General features: G+C 48.4%; 1 protein-coding gene across 2 annotated transcripts; it reads right to left on the reverse strand.

The window, feature by feature from the left end:
• Positions 1-4,613: 4,613 nt before the first annotated feature.
• On the reverse strand, positions 4,614-17,961 carry LOC148523427 (uncharacterized). Of its 2 annotated transcripts, none has more exons than XM_088473305.1 (7): positions 16,466-17,961; positions 15,699-15,925; positions 15,102-15,228; positions 13,467-13,565; positions 9,133-9,249; positions 6,254-6,355; positions 4,614-6,086 (listed from the first exon to the last, which is right to left on the reverse strand). In XM_088473305.1, the coding sequence occupies exons 1-7, from the start codon at positions 17,478-17,480 to the stop codon at positions 5,629-5,631; spliced, it is 2,145 nt and encodes a 714-aa protein (XP_088329431.1). In that variant the 5' UTR covers positions 17,481-17,961; the 3' UTR covers positions 4,614-5,628. The 2 variants fall into 2 exon arrangements, with proteins under 2 accessions (XP_088329431.1, XP_088329430.1); XM_088473304.1 differs by having other exon boundaries at positions 15,699-15,928.
• Between the last annotated feature and the right edge of the window lie 9,010 nt (positions 17,962-26,971).

Genomic DNA, 26,971 nt, shown 5'->3' on the forward strand with positions numbered 1-26,971 from the left:
ATTATCCAGGGTCTCCCCCGGTTACCGGCCTCCTGCCCTGCTCTAACGGGGAGAGCAGAGCCGGGAGTTGGTCCGTGTAATCAGCTGTGTGGTCTAAACAGACCGCAAGCTAATTACTGTAAAAAAAAAACCAAATTACTTACCTGACTCCAGGGACCGGTGATCGGGCCCCCGGTGGTGACTCCCTTCCGGTCAGCTGGTCTCCCACAGTGCACTGCTGCCTGGTCATCAGGTGATCGGGCAGCAGTGCAGTATGGGAGATCACCTGACCGGAGGAATGGAGAACATCACCGGAGGCCTGCAGCATGCAGGTAAGTGTAAGGGAGAGGGGGGGTCAGGCGGGGCTTAGCGCCGGGGGGGGCGCGGCTTAACACTGGAGGGGGGTAGCTGCGGCAATCGGTCGGCGCATGCGCGGGCACTTAATCACGGTATTTTTTGCAAAAATACCATGATAAGGCTCCGAAGGGGATTAGCAGGGACAGAGCTTTATCACAAGCTCTGTCCCTGTAAGGGATTTGTAGTAAATCCCTGTGATATTGCCTGAATTCACAATGCGGATTCACTCGGTAATATCACACTACAATCTGCATTACCAATGCGGATTGTAGTAAATAGAGCCTCTAGAGAGAGGTATACGCTATAAGAATGCAGTGAATAATTTGGTGCATTTGCCATGTTTGTTGTACAATAATCTTGAACTTTACGCTTGGAATATAGAGGAGATGTCACATTAATCTTAATAATATCCCCAGTAATATTCCAACATTATCAGCAGTCACAATTTATATATTCCTCTAAATAGAGGGTGATAATAATAGAAATACGTCTGATAATCTCAGATTGGTTTTTGTAAACAACCTCTTGGTATAACCCCGTGTGATATACTCCTATGTATAATGATGTATTAATGAACCTATTGGAAGTAAACACTGAGAAAATCATTAGAAGTGCTTAATATATATCAGTACACGTCTACCCAATAATACATGGGAATAAACACAGAGGCCGTTTGCTTTAAACACACAGTTTATTAGTATTGTTATCACTGATGTATGTTCATATATATGTAAGTGTGACCGGACGCCTGTCGTCTAGGCCGGCCCTGGTCATGGGTTAGCACTTTCGGACTCCCACTCACCGTCGGTGACCGCCTGTCACTAACTCCGCCCACTGCACCGTGGGCGTAACGATGCTGCCACCACTAATGTATGTTCGTATATATGTAAGTTTTTAGATATTTTGCTGCATCTATCCAATATTTTACTTGGAATAAAAGTGAACTTTTATAAACTAAGACTATTAGTGCCACACACACGACAACTCCTGTTCTTCTATTACTTGCATCAGCTGTCAGTAGGCAGCGCCCCCGGAACATCATATTACTGACACTAAGTGAAATCTATATTACTTCTGATTACGGTTCTTTTTTCTGAATACTAAGCAATGAAATGAAGCCTGGTGCAGGGGATATTTTGGCCTCTAACTTCCCAGACTCTCCTGCGGCCCCGGCAATTTCTGACCGTTTTTCCAGAAAAAATGGTCAGTTAAGTGGTTAAGCTAATCCGTAGGATTAAGGCGGGGCTTCATGCGCGTGCAAGCAAAAATTCACGCCGCCCACTGATTGTACGCCGGCCGCTGCAACTGCCGTTAGCTTTGCCACTTGCACCAGCTCCGTCAAAGAGATCTGCTCCCCGTCAGCGCAGGGCTTTTCATACACGCCCACGGCGCTCCCACAGGTGTGGGCGGTTCCGTGCAATCCCATTGTCGCTGCCCCTGAAAAACGCCCAATTTCACGGAAAGAGATACGCGAGATTGTGCAAATCATAACTGCGCATGAGCTATACCAAAAACATATTTGCGTCTGCGCGCAGAGGTCGATCTGCCTCAGAATCAGCTCCTTGGCGAGGACTAGATGATAAAAATAACAGGGGGCACGCTCTTCGTCACTTACATTAATAAGGATAGTGGTGACGTAATAATATAATGGCTCCTTCCTGGCCGATGTGAGATGTCCGGTCTACGTCTGGCAATAACATACACACAGGTTTGGGTTTTTTAGTTGTTTTTTTAATTATTAAAAAACAGGTTTTATTGCTAAATGTAACACGACAGCACTCAGACAGTAAGAAAGATATATAAAATTCAAAGTTCTACCTAGATAAAATATTGCAGCACTACAACCAGGAGTGAGTGAGAATTGTTAGTCCGCGAGCTTCCACGTGCGCGCCGTTACTGACCATGTGATAAATGGAGGTAAATCGACCCCGAACACACCGCTGCTTTATCCGTCACGCCAAACATTTATCCGTCAGAAATTCAGGGCGATCCCAGAAAGCGGCGTTTGCAGTCGGTATAGTGCATTGCCGGACGAGTCTAGCACCTGACAAGCTGCAGTTTTTTACATAAGCCCTTAACTTGCAGATATTGTGCATTTTGTCCTACACTGGTGGATGTCGCAGCGTGGGAGGGGGGGGCACAGACGGGTAAATCAGTGCACATAGACCCTGTGACAGCATACGGCCACACAGTGCCGCCCAGGCTCCCGTATCTGTGATCTCAGACCTTTGTATTATAGCACCCAGGTCTCACGTCTGTACTCCCCTTCCTCTGTAAGCCACTTGTGACAGCGGCGGGTGTTTGACGCCATGGCGGCTTATGTCCGCGCAGCTACCTGGTCAGAACATAAACACAGACAATGGGAGGGATTATGGATTATGTGAGGAGCGGGAACATTTCATGTTGGGTAGACGTAACCTATAGTAATTCCCCTGCTGTCAGGAAAGGAGAGAACATACACAAACAACCGTGGGGCAGATTTCATGTCACTTCCTCAGACTAACAGCACCTAAAGCGATACGCAGCTTCTTATCGTTACCGAGGGGCTAGTGCGGAGCGCAGACACCACTAAACTAAGGATTACAGCGCTGGCCCCCATACGTACCAGGCTGCGGGAGATCACACAGAGCCAGTAGTCATATTCCGGCTGGCCAACGACCAGTCGCTGATTGTTTTGCTGCAATGTTATATGTCCGTATCGAGCATTCGCAGCCCCTGGTTATCGGTAACGTTAAAATGTCAGAGATAGCGGAACAGCAGTGCGTTGTGGGAAGGGCCTAAGATGGACGGACAATGTGCCAGCTGCCTTATACGCAGGGGGATATAGTGTGATAATGTAGAGGACGTGACCTGGTCGTTACTCTTATATAACCACACACAAGACAATGTCATTAAAACCTTAAAACAAACTAAAAGCCCAACGTCCCCCCCCTGCTGTCATCAGCGGAGACTGAGGGTTCAAGAAGCCATAATTTGGAAGAAGGAAAAGTCGTAAGAGGGTGATGAAACGTCGTCTGGGCAGACGTTTCTCCCTCAGGAGCGCGTTCCGCTGTGCGTGTGGCTGCAGATTATCTTCTGATGAGGAGCTCGGGGAGGATATGAGAGGCTCTGCGGGGGGACTAAGGGTGACAGAGTCCTGTTATCAGGAGGCACAGAGGACGCTCCTGGGAGGCAGGCTGCCATCTCCAATCTTACACCAGAGAATGGGTCAGCAGGAACCCAGCAGACTGCAAAATCCTGACAAGAACGTAAAGTGCACCCGTCAGCGAGAGGTAAAATGTCCGCTGAGCAGTATATAGAGAACAGCTACGGGTCGGTGAGGGCGGCATCCTAGCGCGGTACGGAGCAGCAACGAGGCGCATCAGCGCACAGAAATGAGAACTCCTCCTGTGCAGCAAGATTACTGGAAAGAGATAAACGGGTGGAGATAGGCCGCTCCCACAGCGCTAACGGACAGGAAACACGCGAACACTGAACTGGGAACCGCTTTACTACAACGTAGGGAGAAGTGTCACAGACACAAGAAAGCCAAATGCAATGAAGACAGCCCCCCGTGACCCCACACTCTGAGTCATCTACGCCACTGGCGAGGATACAGCAACGGTATTTGGGGAGGTAAAACCTAAATAATTGAAGGGGCTGCTTGTAACGTGTTTGGAGGGTGGACGAGGGAGAGGGAGAGGGAGAGGGAGAGGGAGAGGGAGAGAGAGAGAGAGAGAGAGAGAGAGAGAGAGAGAGAGAGAGAGAGAGAGAGAGAGAGAGAGAGAGAGATCGACAGCGGCCTCATCACACCAGTACTGAGAAGCTGACATTAGCGACGCCGTGCGCTGAGCGGATTATGGCCCTGATTCAGAGCCGGACGCTCTGACCAGAGCGCTCGCTCTGAATCAGGGCCCACATCCATTAATATGGAGCGTCCTCCTGGACGCTCGAATAGCTGTGGGTCACCACCCACAGCATATACGAGCGTGCAAAATGATGGTCGCGATGGTCTTGACCATCGCGACCATCGGAACTGCGAGTAAAAGCCTGCGGTTGGGTTTTTCAACCGCAAGGCCAGGAGTGATTTTGGCTCTATCAGAGCCAAAATCACTCCCACTTACATCACTAGTGATGTCAGTGGGGCCGGCTTCAGACGGTAGGCGTTCCCGTGGGAACGCCTCCGTCTGGCAGGCACGCCCACCAAAGGGGGCGTGCTGTCAGTCACCATCGACAGCACGCCCCCTTTGATGAGACACTCAGAGCGAAGGAAAGTCCTTCGCTCGTCGGGTCTCGCGCATGCGCACGACGGAGCTCCCTCCGTCGTGCGCATGCGCAGTGGGGACCATCGACCCACTTGCGAGCGGACAGCTGCTCGCGAGTGGGTCTGAATGACCCCCTATATCTTTGTACTGGAGCAAAACCTCTGCGCTATGTAGTGCACATTGGTTGCGTTTCTCAACATAACCCTCACTGGGGGCAGCTTATCCACTCACCTGGAATCAACGCCAGCGCTAAATGGCTGCGCCCTTCTGCGTTTAGGTTACAGGTGCACTTTAACAACACATCAAAAACAAGCAGCAGTTCTAATAAATATTATACAGTGGAAGCGAGAGCATCAGCTGCCAAACCAGTCATTTAATACTGTGTCATGCCGGTCCACAAAGGGCCGAGGGCTGGGGCACGAGACGGAACCGTTACAGCAAACGCTACTACAAACTCTGGAATCACAATCTGCTCCTATGAGGCAACCGCAGGTATCAGTGCATCTCCTACGTAAGCGTGGGCGAGCTGGCTTCCGGTACATGGGGGAGGGGGGGCATTACTTCTGCTACATATAAGGTGTACTGATAAGAGGGCTCTGGGAAGACCGGTATATTAGATTAAGGCACAATTGTGTCCCTACAAGGCCAGTCCCTTCTCAATAACCCAATCCCTTCGCCAGCCAATAAAAGCCGCAACTGTCCTACATGGACGCTGCAAACCGCGCAAGAATGCTCAGTCTGAAGGGGACAAAGTGAGAAAAAAATGTCAATTACTGAAAAATCGCAGTGACTTCATCCCCGAAACAAAGGAAGGGCGTCACTTCATGTCTCTGGAGCAGCCGTGGCGTACCGGAAAGCCGCCGGTGACAATGCTCCTCTGCCAATGACCTCTCCGCTAGTCTTACATTTCAGGTGGACACAAAGCAGCAGAGTTCTGGAAACCATGCACGTCAGTCAGTCGGGAAAGCAGGACTCCTCTCTGCTCGTCTTTACGGGAGGCTTTAATAAATTAAGATCCAGTGTGGACGTCACATGTGAGCCCAGGAGCTCACCCCACCGGCCCCTGCATCGGGTGGGAGAAGCCGGCGTCCACATTGATGTCGCCGAAACGGAACGTCTGAGGAAAGCCGGCACCCGCGTCAGTGAGCCGGCTGAAAAGGGGGTGCATGTTCAGGGTGCCCCCACAGTGCGGGCAGGACAAGAGCGTCTTGCTGGAAAGGTCACTGTAGGTTCTCTCGCACAGGTCACACTGGTACAACTTGTCCTCCAGCATCCAATCCGCTCGCTCCGCCGCGGAGGGGTTCCGGCAAGGAAGCCGGTGCGTGGGTTCATTGTTGCCGTCGTCCGAGTCCGGCCTCTGCTCGCTGCTCCTCCTCTGAGGCGGGCGCCTCTTTCTCTTGCCGGGACGGGGACCCTCCGCGTAGCCGGGATTGTAGAGTACGGAGATCTCGGGTAACGGTTCTTTGTATGAAGAGGGGGCAGGCTGTGACATGGAAGCTCCTTCTTCTGCGGAAACACAATATATAGGGAACATATTCAACTCAACCAGACGGCTTCTCGCTTTCTATCGTGCAGCACGGTTCATAGTCAGACTTGCGCAACCTGTGGCAGAACTACAAGCAGCAGCATGCCAGGGAAGCTAGAAGCTGCAATACACAATGGGGTAAACAAACCTGTGTCAGCGGGAGCCTGGTCCTTTCCATCTTCTGGGGAGCTCATGTCAGGTTCTTCCCTAAAGATCCACAGGGAGAGATCATGATCGAACACTGGGATACCTGGAGGCGGTAAAGAAAGGAGTGAGACTTCCGTACAGGAGAACAGTGAGCGGCACATCGGAACGGACAGTCACACTGGTGCTTATAATCATTCTATGACATCATAAAACCTCCATCAACCCCGTACTGACCATGGGACTTTCTAGACTCACGGCCCGATGCATTTCACCATTTCTATGTGCTGTTTATTAGAAAATCAGAGGAAGGCGCGAGTCCCCAGGGACGGACAGAGGAAGGCGCGAGTCCCCAGGGACGGACAGAGGAAGGCGCGAGTCCCCAGGGACGGACAGAGGAAGGCGCGAGTCCCCAGGGACGGACAGAGGAAGTCGCAAGTCCCCAGGGACGGACAGAGGAAGGCGCGAGTCCCCAGGGACGGACAGAGGAAGGCGCGAGTCCCCAGGGACGGACAGAGGAAGGCGCGAGTCCCCAGGGACGGACAGAGGAAGGCGCGAGTCCCCAGGGACGGACAGAGGAAGGCGCGAGTCCCCAGGGACGGACAGAGGAAGGCGCGAGTCCCCAGGGACGGAGAGAGGAAGGCGCGAGTCCCCAGGGACGGAGAGAGGAAGGCGCGAGTCCCCAGGGATGGAGAGAGGAAGGCGCGAGTCCCCAGGGATGGAGAGAGGAAGGCGCGAGTCCCCAGGGATGGAGAGAGGAAGGCGCGAGTCCCCAGGGATGGAGAGAGGAAGGCGCGAGTCCCCAGGGATGGAGAGAGGAAGGCGCGAGTCCCCAGGGATGGAGAGAGGAAGGCGCGAGTCCCCAGGGATGGAGAGAGGAAGGCGCGAGTCCCCAGGGATGGAGAGAGGAAGGCGCGAGTCCCCAGGGATGGACAGAGGAAGGCGCGAGTCCCCAGGGATGGACAGAGGAAGGCGCGAGTCCCCAGGGATGGACAGAGGAAGGCGCGAGTCCCCAGGGATGGAGAGAGGAAGGCGCGAGTCCCCAGGGATGGAGAGAGGAAGGCGCGAGTCCCCAGGGATGGAGAGAGGAAGGCGCGAGTCCCCAGGGATGGAGAGAGGAAGGCGCGAGTCCCCAGGGATGGAGAGAGGAAGGCGCGAGTCCCCAGGGATGGACAGAGAAATGGGCGAGCCCCAGGGATGTACAGAGGAATAAGCAAAACCCAGGGATGAACAGAGCAACGTGTGAGCCCCAGGGATGGACAGAGGAACGTGGGAGCCCCAGGGATGGACAGAGGAACGTGGGAGCCCCGAGATGAACAGAGGAATAAGTAAGCCCCAGGGATGGACAGAGGAACATGCAAGACTCCGGGATGGACAGAGGAACGTGTGAGCCCCAGGGATGGACAGAGCAACGTGTGAGCCCCAGGGATGGACAGAGCACCGTGCGAGCCCCAGGGATGGACAGAGCAACGTGCGAGCCCCAGAGATGGACAGAGCAACGTGCGAGCCCCAGGGATGGACAGAGGAACGTGGGAGCCCCAGTGATGGACAGAGGAACGTGGGAGCCCCGAGATGAACAGAGGAATAAGTAAGCCCCAGGGATGGACAGAGGAACATGCAAGACTCCGGGATGGACAGAGCAACGTGTGAGCCCCAGGGATGGACAGAGCACCGTGTGAGCCCCAGGGATGGACAGAGCACCGTGTGAGCCCCAGGGATGGACAGAGCACCGTGCGAGCCCCAGGGATGGACAGAGCAACGTGCGAGCCCCAGAGATGGACAGAGCAACGTGCGAGCCCCAGAGATGGACAGAGCAACGTGCGAGCCCCAGGGATGGACAGAGGAACGTGGGAGCCCCAGGGATGGACAGAGGAACGTGGGAGCCCCAGGGATGGACAGAGGAACGTGGGAGCCCCGAGATGAACAGAGGAATAAGTAAGCCCCAGGGATGGACAGAGGAACATGCAAGACTCCGGGATGGACAGAGGAACATGCGATACTCCGGGATGGACAGAGGAACGTGCGAGCCCCAGAGATGGACAGAGCAACGTGTGAGCCCCAGAGATGGACAAAGGAACGCGTGAGCCCCAGGGATGGACAGAGGAACGCGTGAGCCCCAGGGATGGACAGAGGAACGCGTGAGCCCCAGGGATGGACAGAGGAACGCCTGAGCCCCAGGGATGGACAGAGGAACGCCTGAGCCCCAGGGATGGACAGAGGAACGCCTGAGCCCCAGGGATGGACAGAGGAACGCGTGAGCCCCAGGGATGGACAGAGGAGCGCGTGAGCCCCAGGGATGGACAGAGCAACGTGTGAGCCCCAGGGATGGACAGAGCAACGTGTGAGCCCCAGGGATGGACAGAGGAACATGTGAGCCCCAGAGATGGACAAAGTTGCATCCTGTATATACCACACTGTTGGGCTAATTCAGAACTGAACGTATGGCGCCGACCACCATCTCGACCACCGGGGAGCAAGGCTGGGATTGCAAATGCGCATAGGCTGTCATACACCTCCAGCTACATTTGCATAGTAGCAAGGACAGAATTGCATAGCTGCCGGCTTGCAGATTTGCAATTCCGTCCGAAGCTGAATCAGCCCCAATGTTGTCTGGTTGTGTTTCTCACGGGGAACCTGCACCATGGGATCTTCTGGAGACATGTGGGTGCACCCAATGGTGGCAGCATTAATGAGGGTGCACCCTGTACCTCACAGAGGCCTCTGGTACCAACTCATCCTCAGAGCACAATATGGTTTACTCCGTATGTGCAGGCGACAGGTACAAATCATTAGCTATACAGAGATGTGAGGTTCTCTATCCCCAGCATTTATACATATTCAGGGAGTCACACTCAGGCAATCCGCAGGAACTCAGTCACTCACTGGAGCTAGAAGTGTCCAGTTCCTCCTCCTTCTCCGGCACCTCCAGGTCCCTCCAGTCTGGCAGCTCGTCCTGTTTGATCCTCAGCAAGATGTCAGGACTGATGCTCTGACCGCGGGCTGGAAAGGACAGAAAGGTCTCATAAACCAGGACATACCCCAGGACTAATCCGCTCATAAACCAGGACATACCCCAGGACTAATCCGCTCATAAACCAGGACATACCCCAGGACTGATCCTCTCATAAACCAGGACATAACCCAGGACTGATCCTCTCATAAACCAGGACATACCCCAGGACTGATCCTCTCATAAACCAGGACATACCCCAGGACTGATCCTCTCATAAACCAGGACATACCCCAGGACTGATCCTCTCATAAACCAGGACATACCCCAGGACTGATCCCCTCATAAACCAGGACATACCCCAGGACTGATCCTCTCATAAACCAGGACATACCCCAGGACTGATCCTCTCATAAACCAGGACATACCCAAGGACTGATCCTCTCATAAACCAGGACATACCCCAGGACTGATCCTCTCATAAACCAGGACATACCCCAGGACTGATCCTCTCATAAACCAGGACATACCCCAGGACTGATCCTCTCATAAACCAGGACATACCCCAGGACTGATCCTCTCATAAACCAGGACATACCCCAGGACTGATCCTCTCATAAACCAGGACATACCCAAGGACTGATCCTCTCATAAACCAGGACATACCCCAGGACTGATCCTCTCATAAACCAGGACATACCCCAGGACTAATCCTCTCATAAACCAGGACATACCCCAGGACTGATCCTCTCATAAACCAGGACATACCCCACGCCGTCCGCTCCATCAAATTATGGCCAAAGCGACACACAGACAACAAAACAATCACTATACAAGAGACTCACCAAACATTTGCACAACACAATTACGTTTGATATAACAAGCGGAAGAGAAGAGCGGCTGACCCTACAATACTGGAAGCATCCACTTATTACAGATGCTATAACATAATAATATCACCCAGACGTTACAGCCAGACGCTAGATTTCTCCCACTGCTAATAAGCTCTGTGCACTATGAGCACTACATCATCATCTTCATCATCCTCTATCTTATATACGCGATTTGCTTGTGAGAAATGAATTCTTCTGATTTTCCCGTCTTCTTCTTACGGAGCTTATATTTACTTCTGTCCATGTAATTTGTGAGACACTTCTTTATCCCCCATTAACAGTGGTAGACTGAGCACAATATTATGCAGATTTATGTAGATGAGCTCAATGGTGCTCATCGTGGTTTTACTTCTTACTAGTTATAGCAGATATAACAACAGTTTAACTATTAGCAGCTGCGCTTGCTGGTGATTTACTGCGCATGGTCTTCAGTAACGGTCTCTTAGTCAAATAGGTCAACAGGGACAAAAGGTCGACATGTAAGAAGGTCAACGGGTAAAAATGATCGACAGGGTCAAAATGTTGCCACAAAAATGGTCAAAAATTTATTTCATTTTTTTTTAGGCACTTACCAGAGTGTTAGGCACTTACCGGAGTGTTAGGGTTAGGCACTTACCGGAGTGTTAGGGTTAGGCACTTACCGGAGCGTTAGGGTTAGGCATTTAACGGAGCGTTAGGGTTAGGCACTTACCGGAGCGTTAGGGTTAGGCACTTACCGGAGCGTTAGGCACTTACCGGAGCGTTAGGGTTAGGCATTTAACGGAGCGTTAGGGTTAGGCACTTACCGGAGCGTTAGGGTTAGGCACTTACCGGAGCGTTAGGGTTAGGCACTTACCGGAGCGTTAGTGTTAGGCACTTACCGGAGCGTTAGGGTTAGGCACTTACCGGAGTGTTAGGGTTAGGCACTTAACGGAGCGTTAGGGTTAGGCATTTAACGGAGTGTTAGGCACTTACCGGAGCGTTAGGGTTAGGCACTTAACGGAGCGTTAGGGTTAGGCATTTAACGGAGTGTTAGGGTTAGGCACTTACCGGAGCGTTAGGGTTAGGCACTTACCGGAGTGTTAGGCACTTACCGGAGCGTTAGGGTTAGGCATTTAACGGAGCGTTAGGGTTAGGCACTTAACGGAGCGTTAGGGTTAGGCATTTAACGGAGTGTTAGGGTTAGGCACTTACCGGAGCGTTAGGGTTAGGCACTTACCGGAGCGTTAGGGTTAGGCACTTTCCGGAGCGTTAGGCACTTACCGGAGCGTTAGGGTTAGGCATTTAACGGAGCGTTAGGGTTAGGCACTTACCGGAGCGTTAGGGTTAGGCACTTACCGGAGCGTTAGGGTTAGGCACTTACCGGAGCGTTAGGGTTAGGCACTTACCGGAGTGTTAGGCACTTACCGGAGCGTTAGGGTTAGGCACTTACCGGAGTGTTAGGGTTAGGCACTTACCGGAGCGTTAGGGTTAGGCACTTACCGGAGCGTTAGGGTTAGGCACTTACCGGAGCGGTAGGCACTTACCGGAGCGTTAGGGTTAGGCATTTAACGGAGCGTTAGGGTTAGGCACTTACCGGAGCGTTAGGGTTAGGCACTTACCGGAGCGTTAGGGTTAGGCATTTAACGGAGTGTTAGGCACTTACCGAAGCGTTAGGGTTAGGCATTTAACGGAGCGTTAGGGTTAGGCACTTACCGGAGCGTTAGGGTTAGGCACTTACCGGAGCGTTAGGCACTTACCGGAGCGTTAGGGTTAGGCACTTACCGGAGTGTTAGGCACTTACCGGAGCGTTAGGGTTAGGCACTTACCGGAGTGTTAGGCACTTACCGGAGCGTTAGGGTTAGGCATTTAACGGAGCGTTAGGGTTAGGCACTTAACGGAGCGTTAGGGTTAGGCATTTAACGGAGCGTTAGGGTTAGGCACTTACCGGAGCGTTAGGGTTAGGCACTTACCGGAGCGTTAGGGTTAGGCACTTACCGGAGTGTTAGGCACTTACCGGACCGTTAGGGTTAGGCACTTACCGGAGTGTTAGGCACTTACCGGAGCGTTAGGGTTAGGCATTTAACGGAGCGTTAGGGTTAGGCACTTACCGGAGCGTTAGGGTTAGGCACTTACCGGAGCGTTAGGGCTAGGCACTTACCGGAGCGTTAGGTACTTACCGGAGTGTTAGGGTTAGGCACTTACCGGAGTGTTAGGGTTAGGCACTTACCGGAGTGTTAGGGTTAGGCACTAGAAGGGTTAGGTCAGGCACCTACCCCGACAATTAGGATTAGGCACCAGGAGGGAGAGTTAGGGTGAAGATTGGAATTAGAAAAAAAAAAAAAAACATGGGTTGACCATTTTGTGTCGACCTTTTGTCCCTGTTGACCTATTGACTGTCTAACATCTGGTGTCTATCTATACACGGTCAATCTTTTTACTGTCTATCGCCTTTACCACACCCGTCTCATACTGTGCTGTATATCAGGGGACACGGGGAATGTGGGGTGCAGTAGATGTGGGGTATTCACACTTATTACCCTTGCCCATGTCGTGATGCAACCAGGTAACTCCTTACACCTGGCATGTCCGTCAGATCTGACCATTATCAGGTACCACAGTAGTTTTGTTCCCCCCCCCGATATTACTGTGCCTGCGAGCATTCCCGTAAGAGTGCTATCATCATGGTAATGGCGATCCTCTCCCTGTGCCACCGCCGTCCTCCATGTCGCATTCTAATGAGAGCAATTACTGAATAACGAGTGACAGTAATCCCTGCAAGGTCTGTTTATTCCTTACCACGATTATTTCTCACCACAATTACCATTATTGGCAGGTGAGCCCCCTACTCCGGAGCCAAACAGCGACAAAGGCGAATAGAAGAGTCCCCGGATATATGCAAGTGCGGGAACCCCACTGCGCAGAAGCCACCAGAGAAACCACTGTGTAAGGGGAAGTTACTCAGTAAAAGTGGAAGATCCCCAGTAATTGAGAAAAATATTTCACTCCAACATTACCACGACATACAGACATAGGAAGATCCGTCCTGTTATTATCCCCGAAGAGACTGGGTATGGAATGCCAGCACTCCCGGTGGTCAGAATCCTGACGCCGGTGGTCAGAATCCTGACGCCAGCATCCCGACAGGGTTAGGATACCGACGACTGTCGGTAAATACTCTAACCCTACCCCTCTCCCTCCCTCCCTGCAGCTTAAACCTAACCCTCCCCCTAGTGCCTAACCCCACTACTTACTGTCGCGATGCCGGCACCGATATACTAACTGGTGTCGGGGTTCCGGCCCTGGCATTCTGAGTGCCAGCATCTCAACTGCCGGGATTTAAACTCCATCCCCCACAAAGAACAGAGGTGCCTACATATTACACCTCTTAATACAGGTGGTGAGCCGGCACGTACCTCTTGTAGAGTCCTGATGGTCATTAGCTGCTGGACATTTCTTATTAGGGTCATCATCCTTAATCTTCAGAAGAACATCAGCGTTCACAATTTTATACCCTGGTGAAAGGACAAGAGAGGGAAATAAAACAAAGCCATAAGTCATGGTCCCCTCTCAATATTACACCTCAGATCAGATTATATCTGTACATTACAGTCAATAGGCAGAGAGGGACAAAAGGCTGACACGCAAAAGGTCGACATGGATGAAGATAGACAGGTCGAAAAGGTTTAACAAGTTCAAAAGGTAGACATTGAAATAGTCGACACAACAATGTTTTCTAACCCTAATCTTTACCCTAACCATCGGGGTAAGTGTCTAATCCTAACCCTAATCCGTCGGTAAATTCCTAACCTTGACCCTGTCGACCTTTTGTACCTATCTTAAGCCTTGTCGACCTTTTGTACCTGTCTACCTTTTGGTGTTTATCTAGAAACTGTATGTATGTATTATGTAGGATAAAACAAACTATCATCTCCTCTCTCTACATAACACTTCAGACCGCAGAATGTCTGTAGGAAATCCCAAACATCATCTCCTCTCACTATATAACACCTCAGACCACAGTATGTCTGTAGGAAATCCCAAACATCATCTCCTCTCTGTATAACACCTCAGACCACAGTATGTCTGTAGGAAACCCCAAACCACCATCTACTCTCACTATATATAACACCTCAGACCACAGTATGTCTGTAGGAAACCCCAAACCACCATCTACTCTCACTATATATAACACCTCAGACCACAGTATGTCTGTAGGAAATCCCAAACCATCATCTCCTCTCTATATAACACCTCAGACCACAGTATGTCTGTAGGAAATCCCAAACCATCTTCTCCTCTCTATATAACACCTCAGACCACAGTATGTCTGTAGGAAACCCCAAACTATCATCTCCTCTCACTATATAACACCTCAGATCACAGTATGTCTGTAGGAAATCCCAAATCATCATCTCCTCTCTATATATATAACACCTCAGACCACAGTATGTCTGTATGAAACCACAAACCATCATCTCCTCTCACTATATAACACCTCAGATCACAGTATGTCTGTAGGAAATCCCAAACCATCATCTCCTCTCTATTTAACACCTCAGACCACAGTATGTCTGTAGGAAACCCCAAACCGCCATCTCCTTTCACTATATAACACCTCAGACTACAGTATGTCTGTAGGAAATCCCAAACCATCATCTCTCCTTTCTCTATATAACACCTCGGATCACAGTATGTCTGTAGGAAACCTCAAACCACCATCTCCTCTCTATATATAACACCTCAGATCACAGAATGTCTATTGGACACCACAGACCATCATCTCCTCTCTATGTAACACCTCAAATCACATCATGTCTGTAGGACACCACAGACCATTATCTCCTCACTATATATCACCTCAGACCACAGTATGTCTGTAGGAACCCCAAACCACCATCTCTTCTCTCTATATAAAACCTCAGACCACAGTATGTCTGTAGGACACCACAGACCATCATCACCTCTCTCTATATAAACACCTCAGACCACAGTATGACTGTATAAAGTCTTGACAGTAAGTAATTTAAAAGAGAAATAAGCCGACATACCCATCGCCTGCAGCGCCGCGTGGATCTCCCGCATCACATTCTTGTACAGCTCCTTCTGCCAGTCCTCCAACACCTCCCACTCCTCGGCGGAGAAACAGGCCGCCACGTCGTGGAACATCACCGAACCCTGGAGGAAAATAGGAGAACAGCAAGGAATTCATCCAACCGAGCTCCAAATACGGAAACAAATGCATCAATTAACTACGCCGAGAACAAGCAAGCAGACGTGGTCCTATATAAAGTTTAAGGGGTAACTTAGTTCACCGTCACAATAAAAGCACCGACAGTACAGGTTCTACATTCTGCGGCACATGCTGAGGAAAGGATAAAGTGACCCTGACAGTCGGCAATCCTATACTGCGCTTGTACCAGACAGCGAGATACTGTGCCGAATGGGGGGTGCTCAGCCATAGTAAAATAGCCCATTCATTTAGGAAGTTCTCCACCCGTACTTAGAACATACTAGGCGTTTCCTCATCATTCTTGGGAGTTCCCAGACAACCTACTCTATGATGACCAGTGGTCTCGTCTCTGCGCCATACTGGAGTGCTCATATAAGACACCCCATCATCAACGAGGAAGGCTCACTGCACCCACCTGGCCGGGGAAAAAGATTTTATCCTCTGCGGTCACTCTCAGGTTGGAGGCGTCTCCCGGCTCCCACTCCTCCTTAATGGTCTTGTTTTTGGGGCTACTGACAACTGGTGCTGAACAGACGTCACCAAGCTCCGGCAATCTCTCTGCTGCGCCTAATTTGCCATTACGTGAACCTCTGCATGAAGCGTCGGTGTCTGAGCCATCATCGGTGCAGGGGGAGCTCACATCTGCTAACAGCGGGAAGAGAGAAGAGACAGCAGGACAAAGATTAGCCTTATCCTCCATGGCATGAGGGTTCTAGCACTCAATGTCGTAACTGTCTAACGCTGCTACAGAACTGTCAGGTGCTTTCACCATTTTCTACCAAACTTCACGGGCGCCCTTCCTAGCGTGAAGACCCCCAAATGACTAGCAATCTGGATAACAGGATGTTCTGAGATGGCTGGTCATTTTGGACTCTGTATGTTCTCCCTTGTTTCTTTCCACACTTCAAATTTATTATGTGCATACTATGGTCATGCTCCGTAAGTAAACAATGATAATATAAGAAGAGTGCGCTCATCACTTTGATTCGCGGCGCCTCAATGCGCGTTTCAGAACCTGAGGTCAGGGGATGTGGATGGTGGACACTCAGTAGACAAACACAATCCAGCAAACAGGGCTCTCCGATCACATACAGTAATGCTCCAGTTCTGAGAAGCCCCGCGCTACACCCGTCTCAGTACCCAATCACAGACAACACCTGGGGATATCACCTCATCACCTACCCTCCATCTTCACAGCGTGTCCATTACTCCTGCGGCCATTCACAAGCTGGCTACCTCTCGGAGATTTCATTTGGGGGGTCAGGGGGCCACTTCTCTTTATGCTAGGACTCTTCAAACTGCAGTGGTTGGCGACCCTTCGCTGCGGAGACAACCCAGCCGCCATCTTCAGGTTTTTCATGATGCTGCGTATCCTGGTCTCCCCCATGGGAAGGTTTTTGAACCACCGAGCGTAACCTGGTCTGCAGTCAGGCTGTGGGGTAAGGTAGAAGGGGGCATCCTTGCACTTCATCTTCTCTGGCCTCTCGGCAGTGTACTTCTCATAGGCTTTGACCACGTCTCTCTCGGGCTGCTCCGGGCTCTCGTAGATCTGCATGGTCATGGTGTGCGCTGGGTGCAGTCTGCCGGTGTTCCGGCCCGGTGACAGTTTCTTTGTGTGCTCCAGGTATTTCCTCCCCTTAGGGTCAGCTTTCAGGATGATGTCGCCCCACTTCAGGCTGTGCTGCTCCATGGTGCGGAGGCTGAAGTGGAGGCCGATGTTAAAGAACAGCATGTGGAGGAGGGCGGCAGGGCTGTGCAGGCCGATGGTGCCGGTGGAGTACAGGAGCTCTATCTCCCTCTCGGTCAGTGGCTCGGCATGATTTGGGTGGTTCCCTTTGCCAATGGTCTTTAGGTAGCTCTGCTTTTCCTTCATGGTGCTGACCGTCTTCAGGAACTTAGTCTCTCGGGAGCGGTAAATGGCGTGGGGGTAGCCGCATTTCTCGAAGTGGCGGTCCAGGCTGCCTAGGATGCCGCGCAGGGTGCCGGGCTCATACTCAGAGCCGTCCTGTTTACGGTGGGTGCGGATGAAGTTGGCCAGGTGGGTATCCAGCTCGCCCACGGGGATGGCTAGAAGTGGCCGCTCCTCCTGCACCCGGCATAGGTACGACTGGACGATGCGCAGGTCAAACTTTGTCTTCTTCAGAGTGTTCTTATTATCCAGCCGGACGGAGTCCGTCATCTTACCCAACGGGTCCATGGCTGGCGTCACACAACACCGGGGATGATATCACGCTGATGACGTCATGCAGGGGATGGTATCACACTGGTGACGTCACACAGGGGATGGTATCACACCAGTGACGTCACGCAGGGGATGGTATCACACCAGTGACGTCACACAGGGGATGGTATCACACCAGTGACGTCACACAGGGGATGGTATGACAGAAATGACGTTATGCAGATGTATCACACCAGTTACGTCATACAGAGGATGCTACCACGGCAGTGACCTCATACAAGGACTGATATAGCATCAGTGACGTCATGCCATGGTTGATATCACACCGGTGAAGTGAGACCAGCCGGTCACAGCGCCATAGACCTCTGGGGAGCGAAGTCCTGTCCGTACGGAGGCTCCGTTCCTGTCCCGTCTCCGTTACACAGCCGAGGCCGCTCCCTCCGCAAACTACACCGGTGATCCCGCGAGAGCAGGGAAGGACGTGAGCAGAGCGCATGCGCGGGGTTGCCCCGAGAGAGGTGACGCATGCGCATTGCATAGTGAGAGGTGACGCATGCGCAACAGCGAGAAAGAAGTCCGTGGCTACTGGGCAATACGCGCATGCGTGAGACGTTGAGAGGAGAGAGAATGGTCCCTCGCTATTAGTACTGCGGCTGCGCACAGCTATATCCAGCTGCTGCTCTGTCCCTAACACTGTGACTGTACCTGTACTGTACACACATATCACACACTACTGTACTGTACACACACATCACACACTACTGTACTGTACACACACATCACCCACTGTAACTGTACTGTACACACATATCACACACTACTGTACTGTACACACATATCACACTGTACCTGTACTGTACACACACATCACACACTGTACTTTACTGTACACACACATCACACACTGTAACTGTACTGTACACACATATCACACTGTACTTTACTGTACACACACATCACACACTGTAACTGTACTGTACACACATCACACACTTTACACACATCACACACTACTGTACTGTACACACATATCACCCACTGTACCTGTACTGTACACACATATCACACACTACTGTACTGTACACACATATCACATTGTACTTTACTGTACACACACATCACACACTGTACCTGTACTGTACACACATCACACACTGTACCTGTACTGTACACACATATCACACACTGTACTGTACACACATATCACACTGTACTTTACTGTACACACATATCACACACTACTGTACTGTACACACATATCACACTGTACTTTACTGTACACACACATCACACACTGTAACTGTACTGTACACACATCACACACTTTACTTTACACACATCACACACTACTGTACTGTACACACATATCACCCACTGTACCTGTACTGTACACACACATCACACACTGTACCTGTACTGTACACACATATCACACACTGTACCTGTACTGTACACACATATCACACACTACTGTACTGTACACACATATCACATTGTACTTTACTGTACACACACATCACACACTGTACCTGTACTGTACACACATCACACACTGTACCTGTACTGTACACACATATCACACTGTACTTTACTGTACACACATATCACACACTACTGTACTGTACACACATATCACACTGTACTTTACTGTACACACACATCACACACTAACTGTACTGTACACACATCACACACTTTACTTTACACACATCACACACTACTGTACTGTACACACATATCACCCACTGTACCTGTACTGTACACACACATCACACACTGTACCTGTACTGTACACACATATCACACACTGTACCTGTACTGTACACACATATCACACACTACTGTACTGTACACACACATCACCCACTGTAACTGTACTGTACACACATATCACACACTACTGTACTGTACACACATATCACACTGTACCTGTACTGTACACACACATCACACACTGTACTTTACTGTACACACACATCACACACTGTAACTGTACTGTACACACATCACACTGTACTTTACTGTACACACACATCACACACTGTAACTGTACTGTACACACATCACACACTTTACACACATCACACACTACTGTACTGTACACACATATCACCCACTGTACCTGTACTGTACACACACATCACACACTGTACCTGTACTGTACACACATATCACACACTACTGTACTGTACACACATATCACATTGTACTTTACTGTACACACACATCACACACTGTACCTGTACTGTACACACATCACACACTGTACCTGTACTGTACACACATATCACACACTGTACTGTACACACATATCACACTGTACTTTACTGTACACACATATCACACACTACTGTACTGTACACACATATCACACTGTACTTTACTGTACACACACATCACACACTGTAACTGTACTGTACACACATCACACACTTTACTTTACACACATCACACACTACTGTACTGTACACACATATCACCCACTGTACCTGTACTGTACACACACATCACACACTGTACCTGTACTGTACACACATATCACACACTGTACCTGTACTGTACACACATATCACACACTACTGTACTGTACACACATATCACATTGTACTTTACTGTACACACACATCACACACTGTACCTGTACTGTACACACATCACACACTGTACCTGTACTGTACACACATATCACACTGTACTTTACTGTACACACATATCACACACTACTGTACTGTACACACATATCACACTGTACTTTACTGTACACACACATCACACACTAACTGTACTGTACACACATCACACACTTTACTTTACACACATCACACACTACTGTACTGTACACACATATCACCCACTGTACCTGTACTGTACACACACATCACACACTGTACCTGTACTGTACACACATATCACACACTGTACCTGTACTGTACACACATATCACACACTACTGTACTGTACACACATATCACATTGTACTTTACTGTACACACACATCACACACTGCACCTGTACTGTACACACATCACACACTGTACCTGTACTGTACACACATATCACACACTACTGTACTGTACACACATATCACACACTGTACCTGTACTGTACACACATCACACACTGTACCTGTACTGTACACACATCACACACTGTACCTGTACTGTACACACATATCACACACTACTGTACTGTACACACATATCACACACTACTGTACTGTACACACATATCACACTCTACTGTACCTGTACTGTACACACATCACACACTGTACCTGTACTGTACACACATCACACACTGTACCTGTACTGTACACACATATCACACTGTACTGTACACACATATCACACACTACTGTACTGTACACACATATCACACACTGCTGTACTGTACACACATCACATTCTACTGTACCTGTACTGTACACACATCACACACTGTACCTGTACTGTACACACATATCACACACTACTGTACTGTACACACATATCACACACTACTGTACCTGTACTGTACACACATCACACACTGTACCTGTACTGTACACACATATCACACACTACTGTACTGTACACACATATCACACTGTACCTGTACTGTACACACACATCACACACTGTACCTGTACTGTACACACACATTGTACCTGTACTGTACACACATATCACACACTACTGTACTGTACACACATATCACACACTACTGTACTGTACACACATCACATTCTACTGTACCTGTACTGTACACACATCACACACTGTACCTGTACTGTACACACATATCACACACTACTGTACTGTACACACATATCACACTGTACCTGTACTGTACACACACATCACACACTACTGTACTGTACACACATATCACACACTACTGTACTGTACACACATATCACACACTACTGTACCTGTACTGTACACACATCACACACTGTACCTGTACTGTACACACATATCACACACTACTGTACTGTACACACATATCACACTGTACCTGTACTGTACACACACATCACACACTGTACCTGTACTGTACACACACATCACACACTGTACCTGTACTGTACACACATATCACACACTACTGTACTGTACACACATATCACACACTACTGTACTGTACACACATCACATTCTACTGTACCTGTACTGTACACAGATCACACACTGTACCTGTACTGTACACACATATCACACACTACTGTACTGTACACACATATCACACACTACTGTACCTGTACTGTACACACATCACACACTGTACCTGTACTGTACACACATATCACACACTACTGTACTGTACACACATATCACACTCTACTGTACCTGTACTGTACACACACATCACACACTGTACCTGTACTGTACACACATCACACACTGTACCTGTACTGTACACACATATCACACACTGTACCTGTACTGTACACACATATCACACACTACTGTACTGTACACACATATCACACTGTACCTCTACTGTACACACACATCACACACTACTTTACTGTACACACATATCACACTGTACTTTACTGTACACACATATCACACTGTACTTTACTGTACACACACATCACACACTGTACCTGTACTGTACACACACATCACACACTGTACCTGTACTGTACACACACATCACACTGTACCTGTACTGTACACACATATCACACACTGTATCTGTACTGTACACACATATCACACACTTTACTGTACACACATCACACTGTACCTGTACTGTACACACACATCACACACTGTACCTGTACTGTACACACACATCACACACTGTACCTGTACTGTACACACATATCACACACTACTGTACTGTACACACATCACACACTACTGTACCTGTACTGTACACACACATCACACACTGTACCTGTACTGTACACACACATCACACACTGTACCTGTACTGTACACACACATCACACTGTACCTGTACTGTACACACACATCACACACTGTACCTGTACTGTACACACACATCACACTGTACCTGTACTGTACACACATATCACACACTGTATCTGTACTGTACACACATATCACACACTTTACTGTACACACATCACATACTACTGTACTCTACACACATATCACACACTGTACACACATCACCCACTGTACCTGTACTGTACACACATACCACACTACTGTACACACATATCACACTGTACCTGTACTGTACACACATATCACACTACTTTACTGTACACACATATCACACTACTGTACACACATATCACACACTGTACCTGTACTGTACACACATATCACACTGTACTTTACTGTACACACACATCACACTGTACTGTACACACATATCACACTGTACCTGTACTGTACACACATATCACACACTGTACCTGTACTGTACACACATATCACACTGTACCTGTACTGTACACACATATCACACACTGTACTGTACACACATATCACACACTGTACCTGTACTGTACACACATATCACACACTACTGTACTGTACACACATCACACTGTACCTGTACTGTACTGTACACACATCACCCACTGTACCTGTACTGTACACATATCACACTGTACTGTACACATCACACACTGTACCTGTACTGTACACACATATCACACTGTACCTATACTGTACACACATATCCCACTGTATTTTACTGTACACACATATCACACACTGTACATGTACTGTACACACATCACCCACTGTACCTGTACTGTATACACATATCACACTGTACTTTACTGTACACACATCACACACTGTACCTGTACTGTACACACACATCACACACTGTACCTATACTGTACACACATATCACACACTGTACCTGTACTGTACACACATCACCCACTACCTGTACTGTACACACATATCACACACTGTACTGTACACACATCACACTGTACTTTACTGTACACACATCACCCACTGTTCATGTACTGTACACACATCACCCACTGTACCTGTACTGTACACACATATCACACACTGTACACACATCACCCACTGTACCTGTACTGTACACACACATCACACTGTACCTGTACTGTACACACATATCACACTGTACCTGTACTGTACACACACATCACACACTGTACCTGTACTTTACACACACATCACACACTGTACCTGTACTGTACACACACATCACACTGTACCTGTACTGTACACACATATCACACACTGTATCTGTACTGTACACACATATCACACACTTTACTGTACACACATCACATACTACTGTACTCTACACACATCACACACTGTACACACATCACCCACTGTACCTGTACTGTACACACATACCACACTACTGTACACACATATCACACTGTACCTGTACTGTACACACATATCACACTACTTTACTGTACACACATATCACACTACTGTACACACATATCACACACTGTACCTGTACTGTACACACATCACACTGTACCTGTACTGTACACACATATCACACTGTACTTTACTGTACACACACATCACACTGTACTGTACACACATATCACACTGTACCTGTACTGTACACACATATCACACACTGTACCTGTACTGTACACACATATCACACTGTACCTGTACTGTACACACATATCACACACTGTACTGTACACACATATCACACACTGTACCTGTACTGTACACACATATCACACACTGTACTGTACACACATATCACACGCTACTGTACTGTACACACATCACACTGTACCTGTACTGTACTGTACACACATCACCCACTGTACCTGTACTGTACACATATCACACTGTACTGTACACATCACACACTGTACCTGTACTGTACACACATATCACACTGTACTGTACACACATCACACACTGTACCTGTACTGTACACACATATCACACTGTACCTATACTGTACACACATATCCCACTGTATTTTACTGTACACACATATCACACACTGTACATGTACTGTACACACATCACCCACTGTACCTGTACTGTATACACATATCACACTGTACTTTACTGTACACACATATCACACACTGTACATGTACTGTACACACATATCACACTGTACCTATACTGTACACACATATCACACACTGTACCTGTACTGTACACACATCACACTGTACTTTACTGTACACACACATCACCCACTGTACCTGTACTGTACACACATCACCCACTACCTGTACTGTACACACATATCACACACTGTACTGTACACACATCACACTGTACTTTACTGTACACACATCACCCACTGTTCATGTACTGTACACACATCACCCACTGTACCTGTACTGTACACACATATCACACACTGTACTGTACTTAACTGTACACACATATCACACACTGTACATTTACTGTACACACATCACCCACTGTACCTGTACTGTACACATATCACACTGTACCTGTACTGTACACACATATCACACACTGTACCTGTACTGTACACACATATCACACTGTACTGTACACACATATCACACTGTACTGTACACACATCACACACTGTACCTGTACTGTACACACATATCACACTGTACCTATACTGTACACACATATCCCACTGTATTTTACTGTACACACATATCACACACTGTACATGTACTGTACACACATCACCCACTGTACCTGTACTGTATACACATATCACACTGTACTGTACACACATCACACACTGTACCTGTACTGTACACACATATCACACTGTACCTATACTGTACACACATATCACACTGTACTTTACTGTACACACATATCACACACTGTACCTATACTGTACACACATATCACACACTGTACCTGTACTGTACACACATCACACTGTACTTTACTGTACACACACATCACCCACTACCTGTACTGTACACACATATCACACACTGTACTGTACACACATCACACTGTACTTTACTGTACACACATATCACACACTGTACATTTACTGTACACACATATCACACACGGTACCTGCACTGTACACATATCACACTCTGTTCCTGTACTGTGTACACACATATCACACACTGTACATGTACTGTAGCTGAACACACACATTGTTACTGTATTGTACACATATACTAAATGTAGCTATACTGTACACATACACACTATAGCTCAACTGTACATACACACTATACCTGTACAATACACACACTGTAACTTGTACATGCACTGTGCACACACACTAACTATACTGTACACACACATACTATACACACACTGTACCTGTAATGTAAACACAGTAACTGTAATGTATACACACACATTGTACTTGTACTATACACACTGTAACTGTACTGTACACACATACTGTACACACACTATGGCCCTCATTCAGAGCCACTCGCAAGTGGGCGTACGTAAAAAAATATTTAAATTCAAGCACTCGCTCGTTTTTTCCTACGCAGCTAAAAATCCTCCCCAAACTCAGGCGACTCCTCCTCTAACTAACGAGCGTGCCAAATAGCGAGCGTACATCCCCGAAATGGCTTGAAGGGAACGCACGCAAAAGTACAAATCGGAAGTGGGCCTGTCAGATTCCGATTACCTGCTCGTTTATTCTGCCTACCTCCCTCAATCGTATCATGGCAATCAATGTATCAATTAGCTTAATTGTTTTTTTTTTTTCAACACAATGCAATAAACTTTAATCTTGTCCGTGTTTGTATTTGCTCGCAGAATACGTACGGCTTAAACATTCGCTTTTATTGTTCCAAAGACATGTTAGCCCCAATTAAACAATTGTTCTATTTGTTTGTATCCCCACAAATTTTCTGTGGTTCATTTCTTTATTTTAATTTGCTTACGCATGTCACTGCATCAAGCCTATCATAACTCTCAAGAGATTTGTGGCCCTGTCGAACACATGACTCATACACTAACCAATAGAATTTGTCCTGTTAATTTCCCAAATACATTAGCCAATCAAATTTTTTTGTGGTGCTTTATTAAAAATATTTTGTAAAAAAAACACCATTGCCATCATGAAATCCGCCGCATTCACCAGGCGCGAACTGCTGGTGCTGACGGAGGTGATGGACAGGAGGATCACCAGTCAGCCTCCACCCATCTCCAACAGGCGCAAGCGTTCCGCATATGCGGAGGTACGTCGACGCCTGCGCTCCTTCGGCTCACGCCGACATATTGGCCAGCTGGAGCGCAGGTGGTCGGACCTGCACCGGCGGACGCCCCGCTTGCTGGCATGCTTTCGCATGCAGATTGCGGAAAGTAAGTGTTCTGGACTGTGGTTTTCAAGTTTATCTTGTGGGCCCTAACTGCATGTGCATGTTTTCATGTCTGTCCTATTGAGTCATTGTAGTCATATCTGCATGTGCATGTTTTCATGTCTGTCCTATATTTTATTTTATTTTTTTTGGGTTTCCTGTTGAAGCTAACAACAATTTTTTGGTCATTTTTTAGGGGCACAGCAAACACTACGGCGGCATCGCCACACAAGACGCCGGTCCCGGCCCCTCTCTCCAACCCCCAATTCCTCTA

The sequence above is a fragment of the Taudactylus pleione genome, unplaced genomic scaffold (assembly GCF_031769625.1).
Source record: "Taudactylus pleione unplaced genomic scaffold, aTauple2 ptg000134l, whole genome shotgun sequence".
NCBI classification, from domain to species: Eukaryota; Metazoa; Chordata; class Amphibia; order Anura; family Myobatrachidae; genus Taudactylus; species Taudactylus pleione.